The sequence below is a fragment of the Molossus molossus genome, unplaced genomic scaffold (assembly GCF_014108415.1).
Source record: "Molossus molossus isolate mMolMol1 unplaced genomic scaffold, mMolMol1.p scaffold_m16_p_8, whole genome shotgun sequence".
NCBI classification, from domain to species: domain Eukaryota; kingdom Metazoa; phylum Chordata; class Mammalia; order Chiroptera; family Molossidae; genus Molossus; species Molossus molossus.
Window position 1 is genome coordinate 10,478,589 of NW_023425402.1, and position 9,314 is coordinate 10,487,902.

Consider the following 9,314-nt stretch of genomic DNA (forward strand, 5'->3'; position numbering starts at 1 on the left):
ACAAAACTTGTAATTTAAACTTTCCAGGAAAACAGATGCTGTAACTATGAAAGGACTTAGGGACCTTTATTCTAATGAACAGTCCCGATGGGAGCTGCCCACGCACCAGGCAGCGGTGGTTCAGTTAGCTCTCGGCGCTTCCCAGGGCTCTGAACCCATCTCTCCAAAATAACGGGGCAAACAGCTCTCCTCTCGAGTATGTACTCTTATCAGTTGTTTCAGACACACAGTGAGTCTCTTTCAGGTGGTTTCATCAAAACCAAAGAAAAGTTCAAAGATAGAACTGCAGCAGCAGATCAGGGGAAGCAGGTAGAATCGTGAGGTCACAGGACAAACCCAAAAGCTGTCCTTAGTCTGGGGCACCTGAACGAACCCACAAGTCCACAGCCAAGGGCCAGGCCGTGCAGAGGCTAGCTGGTGACAGCGAGCTGGTCTATCGCCCCGCCAGGGGTCGAAGCTGTAACTCTCGCTCAAACTGCTCTGCGGTCAGGGTGCCCTGGATGGCCTCGCAGCCCGGGTTGAACACGGAGTAGGCGCTTTTCTCTCCCTCCTTCTTCTCCCCAGGGCCGCGCATCCCAACGTACATCCAGTAGAACAAGGACAGGACGAAATAAGCCAGGCCAAATTCCAGTTCCACAAACAGTCCCAGCAGGATCAACCAGAGAAGAACCTTCAGGAAGGTGATGCTGGTCAGGAAGGACTGGTCCTGCGGCAGTGGAGGGGGAACGGCTGTTCTCCGGGGGGGCTGTGACATGCTGCTCCCAGGCGGAGCGGCTTCCTAGGACGCAAGCAAAGGTTAGAATAAAGGGTAATGAGGCTGAGAGGATGAAAACCAATCTGGAGACGCAGCTCACATTGTTCCGGGAAGGCTTCTGGCTCATTGATTTCTATTTCCTTGCCCTGCTCTCTAAAACAATCATCTCCGAAGAGCTCATGTGCCCTGCTTCGGCTTCATCAAAACCCATCAGCACTTAGTGAGGTGACCCGATGAAAACCGAACAGCATTCGGATGGGTTCCCTTGCATGGGGGGCATTTCCTCAGAGGAGTCTGCTGCTAACAAGAGCTCATTTTCACCCCACACAGAAGCTCCTCTGTAATTGATAACGGAATGGCCACATGTATGCTTCACACACAGAATCAATATGTTTGTTGATTTGATTAGAAGAGCTAAAATTTTTAGTGACATGATACTAAAATGAGGACTACATCAGAAACAGGAACCAAAACCCCTTTCACATATTAAAAAATAAAAATTCCTGATATAGCCACAACCTTTTCATTGGGTGACCATCCTACACATCCCCAGGCCCAGGCAGTGCTTCCTAAGTGTACTCTCTGCCTCTCTCCTCCCTCCCCATGCCACCCAGTGTACATAGAGTTGCTAAATGACTCTCCTAAAACACCCATCCTGTTCACAAGCTTTCAACAAATTTTTATTGCCTACAGGTTAAAATTTAAACTTCTTGGGCTGGAATCCAAGGCCCTCCATTTATTCAACAGATAGAAATGCCAGCACACAGCCCTGCTCTGGGTGTTAATGGGAGACACAGGTATTTAGGTAGCTTTAGGGAGCTACATCTCTACTCCAATATTTTCCAAACTTTTTGGGTATGACCTACAATAGAAAATACATTTTGCACTGTGACCCAGCATGCATATGTGTGTGTGTGTGTGAACAGAAAAACCAGTTTCACAAATCAACAAACACCTTCACTATGTATATATGAAGCTGTCATTTTCCATTCTATTTTAAAAATTTTATTTATTTATTGTTTAAATGTTTTAATTCACTTCAGAGAGAGGAACGGAGAGGGAGAGAGAGAGAGAAATATGGATGAGAGAGAAATTGATCAGCGGCTTCCTACATGCCCCCTACTGGGGATCGAGCCCACAAGCCAGGCATGTGCCCTGACAGAGAATCAAACCGGCAGCCTCCTGGTGCACAGGAGGATGCTCAACCACTGAGCCACAGTGGCCGGGCTTAAATTTTATTTTTACGGAGGACTAGATTTCTCTAAATTGATTTTACCACTCACTAAAGGGTCATGACTTACCATTTGAAAAATGACAGTCTAAAAAATTTCCTGTAAAACACAATCTAATGCTGTATAAATGAACCTGCTACTCCAGTTTGACTGGTTTTACTCTGACCATCCAAAGACCTTGCCCATCCGTGGCCACTCCTCACTCCCTGCCTTCCTGCCAGGAGCATGACTGGTGAAGTACGCATGCCCTGGCCTTCTCCACCATCGGGAGGGCGCCCCTCTCCTCCCCAGCACTGACTGGCTCTTTCTCACTGAGCACCAGACTATTCAGCATTGAAGTAGCCTTCTTTTATTTATTTTTTCAGTAAGTTAAACTAACAAACAAAATTAAAATAGACTCATAGAGCCCGAATATGTGGCTCAGTGGTTGAGCGCTGATCATGCAGCAAGAGGTCTCTGGTTCAATTCCCAGTCAGGGCACATGCCCAGGTTGTGGGCCTGATCCCCAGTAGGGGGCATGCAGGAGGCGGCCAATCGATGCTCATTGATTGTTTCTATCACTCTCTCCTTCTTCCTTCCTCTCTCTCTAAAATCAATGAAGAAAAATATTTTTTAAAAATAGACTCATAGATACAGGGAACAGACTGACAGCTGTCAGTGGGGAGGGGGTGGGGGTGGGGGGCTGGGTGGAAGAGGTGAAGGGATTAAGCAAAGAGGAAAGAACTCCCAGACACAAGCCACAGTATGAGATTACCAGAGGGAAAGGGGGGTGGGGGAGGTAGAAGAGGGTGAAGTGGGGGATAAATGGTGACAGAAGGAGATTTAACTCGGGGTGGTGAACACAATACAATATACACATGACTATTAAAAAAGGTTGTCTCAAAAAAATAAACCCGAGGTAAAATAATACTTACTGAAGTGTCTTTCTTTCATTTTTTTTAATCCTCACTTAAGGATATGTTTATTGGTTTTAGAGAGAGGAAGAGAGAGAGTGTAAGAGAGAAAGAAACACTAATGTGGGAGACAAACATCAGTGGTTGCCTCCCATACGTGCCCCAACTGGGGATCGAACCCACAACCTAGGTATGTGCCCTGACTGGGAATTGAACTCACAATGTCTTGGGTATATGGGATGATGCTCCAACAAACTGAGCCTTCTGGCCAGAGCTGAGTGTCTCTTTTAATACAGGTCCTATGTGTCCCTAGATTGTTACCATGAAGACACTGGCTGCCATTTATTATCTTTTGGTGTCTCCAGAGCCAAACACAGCACATATACATGGTTCTCAATACACAGTGGAACTTTTAGTTCATTTCTTCAATTATATCTCCTATTCTTCATTTAATTTTAAAACGAACCACAAATATTATTTGGCCTCAATAAAATACACAGGTTGCCCTGGCCGGGTGGCTCAGCTGGTTGAAGGGTCGTCTGCTACGCCGAAAGCTGTGGGTGATTCCCAGCCAGGGCACATACCTGGGTTGTGGGTTCAGTCACCAGTTGGGGCACATATGAGAGGCAGCCAATCAATGTTTCTCTCTCTCTCTCCCTTCATCTTTCTTTTAAAATCAATCAAACATATCCTCAGGTGAGGACTGAAAAAAAAGACAGGTTATCTAATTTATGCTGCTTCAGAAATTGTTTTGTTAGAACCTTCTTTTTTAGCATCAACATTGTAATTATTATCTCTTCAGTTATATTGGAAAGGCCCTTAACATATCATCAGCAACCTCCTCCTCAACACACATTTGTTAAACAGATAAACATCCTTTTCAGATTTGACCAGTGTGCACAATAGGGGAATTGCTGCGGGTCTTAGCGGGGAACTAATATAATCAATTCGCAGTTACGATCACTCTGGCTGCCGCTAGAGAAGGGGCTGCAAGAGTAGAAGTAGGAAAATGTTAGTAGGTCCTGCAGGAGGCACAAGAGAGGACCAGGCAGAGATCAGGGTGGTGACCCAGATGTCAGAGAGAAGTGGTGGGCTGACGGATACAGAATACATTTTGAATGTGTATGATTTGAAATTCCCAGCAAACTGAATTTATTTTATTATTGAGGGAGTATAAAAATAATGCTGATGGCCATCATTTATTTATTGAGTGCCTTCAAGATGCCTGATCTCCTGTAATCCAGGCAGGCATTATTATTCCCAGTTTACTGATAAGGGACCACTGAGATGTTTACTAATTCCCCTAAAGCAGTGGTTCTCAGCCTTCCTAATGCCGGAACCCTTTAATACAGTTCCTCATGTTGTGGTGACCCCAACCATAAAATTATTTTTGTTGCTACTTCATAACTGTAATTTCGCTACTGTTATGTCTTAGGCGACCCCTGTGAAAGGGTCGTTCGACCCCCAAAGGGGACGCAACCCACAGGTTGAGAACCACTGCCCTAAAGTAACATAGCTAATGATAGGCAGAGATGAGGCGGGTCAAGGGATTCCAGGATGATCTCCCTCCAAAGCCCTTGTTACTTACTTCGGAGCCTTTATGGGAGATGGTAAGGGGAGGGGGAGAGAGCTGGAAGATGGGGATGGTTAAGAGCACTGGCAAAGGGACAAAGAAAGGAAAGGAGGGATATGGGAACTCCTCAGTCTCACCTGGCATTTATTTTAGTTCCAGGGCACCTTCTGTCGTGTGGAAGTGGGAAGGGTGTGTGGTCGTCACAGCACATCTAGGCACGGTTTAGGGACGATAGTTCCATCCCCATCCCCACCTCAGGCCCTCTGCTCCTGTATTTCCCTCTGAGAGGAATGCCCCCCTCCCCTCACATCACCTGCCGGCTCCCTCTTCTCCTGCAGACCTCAGCAAAACATCACCACATGTGCCCTTGGCCTTGTGCCCAGGTTTCTGCAAGAGTGCTCCTCCTTACGAAATGTCACCTCCCCAGGGAGGTCCTCCCTGCCCACGGAACTTTAAGTAGCAGTCTGCACCTCTCACCCCCAATTCTCCATCACAACGTCTGTTCTTTTCCCCCTTCCACAGCACTCGTCATTCTGTGCTTTTGTTCACTGTCTGCAGCCCCGAACTCAAACCCAGCTCTGTGAGAGCAGGGCCGGTCTGTCTGTATTCACACTGTCTCCTAGATTTAGGGCAGTAGCTGGAACACAGTGGGCACATGACAGGATTTCACTGAGTGAACTGATGGTGTTGAGGGAAAGAAAGAAACTAAAAGGTGACTCCTGAACTTGAGGAGCTGATGCAAAGACTGTACTTCGCCAGGTGATTCCAAAGAAAAAGCTCATTTGAGCTGTGGGCCACCCTGAGCCAAGGGTTAAAGGTGAGAGGTTGCAAGGCAAGTGGGGGCAGTGGACCTTGGAGCTAGAAGGTGACCTGGGGGAGTGGTATGGAATATGCCTGGGGAGGGAGACTGGGGATTTCTACAGGATTTAAAAAAGTTACAAGCATTTTTGTCCTATGTGGCAGAAGCCTGTCACAGAAACAAATATTGTACTTTTTGGGACTGCATTTCCCCAAGCTAAACTCGCGAGTAGGGGAAGGAGGGTGTGGATGCTTCGTTATCAATGACTACCAAAAAGAAGCAATTACAAATAGAAGACTTAAGAAATCTGACATGCCACTGTGTGTCACCAAAATTATTAGGCAGAGATGGATTATAAATTAGAAAAAGAAACAATTTAATGAGAATTGTCACACCAGAGCAAACCCAGGAATGATAACTGAGTCGCTGAAAATCAGCCGAGGACAGAAAGAGCTTGATGAATAAGAACCAAGGAGAGGTCCAGCATTTCCTCTGGTCCTGCTGTCAGGCCATCAGCTTTTGGGTTTTTAACAATGGAAGCTTTCTCCAAGTTCAGATTCTCTGGGTTCAGCTCAATGATCTCATATTCTTTTGGTAATGAGACATACAGTCAAAAACTCATTGTGTGGGTTAGACATTGTTTTTTAACTTCAGGGAGAAAAGAGGGTAGGGGAAGTGATTCTAAAATCTTAGCAATTGTGCTCAGTGAGTTCTAATCAACAATACGGTTACCCCGAGACAAACTGCATGCAGTTTGGGGGATTGTCTGAACCCCTCAGCACTCTTTCTGCAAGTCAGCTGGAACGCTGCCTGCCCTGGAGAACAATATCAAAATGGAATAATGATTTTTTAAAAATTCCCTAAAACCAGATATTATGCAATAATAAATGAACTTGATTTTAAAAAAAATAAGAGAGTAAGGTACACTTCTGCTCCAGACATTTCATTTTTCAAAAGGAATTTTTGGCTCTTGTTAAACTTCTGAGGTACAATGACCATGTCACAGAGTTGTCTGAAAGCACTGATTTTCCCTTGATGTTTTGTCCTGTATTCCCACTTCCATTCTCCAACCTCACATGCAAGTCGCCTGGCCGCTGTCTTCATGCATGGAAACTAAATGAAGATACAGAAGATGTGAACTAAGTTCATCTACAAAATAAGAGATTACCAAAAGAGGTAAAGGGCAGAAAGCTATCATACTAACCTAAATACTGTTTTCACTTTCAACATTCATTAGTGAACTTGAATAAGCTTCTCTATTTCAACAACGACGCACAGGCGCATGCCGCCCCTGGCAGCCACAGCAACCGCACGTTTGCAAGTTTTGTCTTCAAACACCATTCCTAAAGCACAGGCTATGTGGGTTACGGACTGCATGTGGTCCAGGTGCAGAATCAAATGAAACCTTAATTACTGCCCCTTTTTAATCAGTATCTAATTAGACCTTTTACCCTCCATTAGCAGAGGGCTGTGGCTCAACGCGTTGTAGAGAGGTTTGCCAAAGCCACAGGGTGTCACAACGATAACTCAACTAGCTGTTAATAACGCAAGGGTATTAACTCTAGGGAGCTTTCTCCTAGGACCCTAGACCAGCCATTTCCAACCTCTGTGCGGCAATAATTTTTAAAACATGCAATACCTGACTATTTGATCCTGGGCACTGACCTCTTTCCCCTTAGACTGTCAAATTAAAACAGTGACAACAGGCAACACAACACTAGCTGTCTGTAGTATATGAATAAAAAGTATACCTATTTTTTTTTATCAGATCAGCAAAAGAATGTGTTTTGATGTGCCACAGAATGGTAGTAGTTTGTGTGCCATGAGATGAAAAAGATTGAAAATTGCTACCCTAGACCTTGGCTTCCACCTGGAAGCTGCGTGGGAAAGTTGTCCAAGCCACTTATCAGTGTTGACACTAGGGACAGAAGACAGGCAGCCCAGCCTCCCGGCAGGTGGAAGGTGCCAGCAGCCCCGCCCCGCCAGCAAAGGCCCTGCAGAAGAGGAGGCGTGGCCTACGGGCCAGGACTTATGGGCGGGGCCGCTCCGCTATGGGGCGGGGCCTGAAGGCCACCACGTGGTGGGGGCGGGGCCTCAGCCGGAGTTTCCAGAGAAGCCACGAAGGCAGCTCGGAGGCCTGTTTCTGGGGCCAGGCCTCCCTCCTCTCACCTGAGCGAGGCTGGGCTGGGCCGCGGCACCCGCGGGCCTCGGTTTCCACACCAAGAATCGTTTTAGCCAACCTGGGGCTGACTTTGGAGTCGCAGTTGCTTCCGCCTTCTCTCCCGAGGTGTGTGCGCTCCGGCTGGAAGTGCTGGGTTCGGCCGCCAGGCCGGCCCGTTTCCGAGCCGCCCGGAAGTCGGCTAACCGCTGTTCCATGGCGCGCGCCTCTCCCCGGGAGCCGGCAGCGCGAGCCCGCCCACCCGCCCGCAGGGACGCGGCTGACCGGGCGCCAGGCCTCAGTGCGCCTGCGTGGCGGCGGCTCTCGGCTGCGCGTGCGCCCCGGTGGCCGGAGTTCCAGCGCGCTTTTTCCTTTGTGACGTTGGGTGGGCGGTCAGTGCTAAGAGTCCCCTCCAAACGCGCGTGGGCGCGGTGCCCTCCTAGGCAAACTGTTAAGAATCGAAAGCGTAAGCACTGCTCCGTTGTTCCCTTCCCTTGCCCTGAGTTCCTCAGTGGGCAGCTCTCCTGTGCCCACTCCAGGGATCTGCTTCCCAACAGGTGGAGCATCCTTGAGCGGTTCAGCGCCCAGCGTGGGGGCCAGACTGAGACGGAGGCCCCATGTCGCCTGGGAACGAAGACAGGATACAGCCTCCCCTTGTCCTCCAAGGAGTGTCCCGATCTGCGCACCGGGAGGGCGGCTTCCCCGCTGCCCGCATGGCAGGCAGGCAGGCCGTGCGGACCTCTCTTGCCACAGTGGAGACTCCCTGTTGTGTCTAGATAGGTCAGAAACTTAACTTTTTTTCGGGTGCGAATTAAAATATACAAATCTTAAGTGCACGGCTCAGTAAGTTTACTTAGGTATACACGTATATAATTACTACCCGGATAATGAACGTTTCTGGTACCCCGAAGGCTCCCTTGTGCCCTCTCCCAATCACCACGCTCCCAAAGGGTCACAATTCAGGGACTGGTAGATACATTTTTAAAGCTTTAAGCATCTAGTTAACTGCACATGATTGAGACTCAAGTATTTCTTGGACCGCTGACTTTGAATCAAGACAAACTCGAATGGAGTCTTTTGTTCGTTAAACAAATCTGTCAAGAGCCTGCTACATGCCAGGTGTTGTACCTGGCACTAGAGATGCTGGAGGGAATGAAATCAACCTGTTTTCTTAGTGCTTACACTCTAAAAGGAAAGACAGACAACCAAATGCATAACTACGTACAGTGGAACCTTGGTTCTTGAACTGAATTCTTTCTGCAAGGCTGTTCGAGAAGTGATTTGTTCAAAAACCAAATCAATTTTTCCCATTAGAATTAATGTATATTGCCCTGGCTGGTTTGGCTCATCGGTTAGAGTGCCGGCCCTGGGACCAAAGGGTCATGGGTTCAATTCCCATCAAGGGGTTGCAGGTTTGATCTCCAGCCCTGGTTGGGGTTGTGCGGGAGGTAACCAATTGTTTCTCTCCCTCCCTCCCTTCCACTCTATCTAAAAAATCAATGGGGAAATATCCTCAGGTGAGGATGAACAACAACAAAAGAAATAATGTAAATTGAATTAATCTGGTCCAGACCCCCAGATGATTCCCTGTTTTAACCTTCCTTATATATAGTACATGTCTATTGTATTGTTTAATCTATAAACAAACACTTCTTTTCTTAAATTTATCAAACCACTCCTACCAGCCTTAAAAGAAGCACTTTCAGCCCTGGTTCCACGGGTGTCTCAGGTCAGCCTGCAGCATCTTGGCTTTTCCACCTATCACTGCCTCCGAAATGCTAACTGCTTTTTGTTTATCCAAATCAACAACAGTTTCTCTACCTCTTCACTTGCCTGTGATCATTGTCTCATTCACACCCTTAGCAACATTAGCACTCTTGATGGCCTCTTTATGTTTTAAACTTT

At 47.3% G+C, this 9,314-nt stretch overlaps 1 protein-coding gene across 1 annotated transcript; it reads right to left on the bottom strand.

The window, feature by feature from the left end:
- SAYSD1 (SAYSVFN motif domain containing 1) lies at positions 1 to 7,639 on the bottom strand. The gene is made up of 2 exons (XM_036249064.1): positions 7,421 to 7,639; positions 1 to 778 (listed from the first exon to the last, which is right to left on the bottom strand). The coding sequence occupies exons 1-2, from the start codon at positions 7,625 to 7,627 to the stop codon at positions 434 to 436; spliced, it is 552 nt and encodes a 183-aa protein (XP_036104957.1). The 5' UTR covers positions 7,628 to 7,639; the 3' UTR covers positions 1 to 433.
- Between the last annotated feature and the right edge of the window lie 1,675 nt (positions 7,640 to 9,314).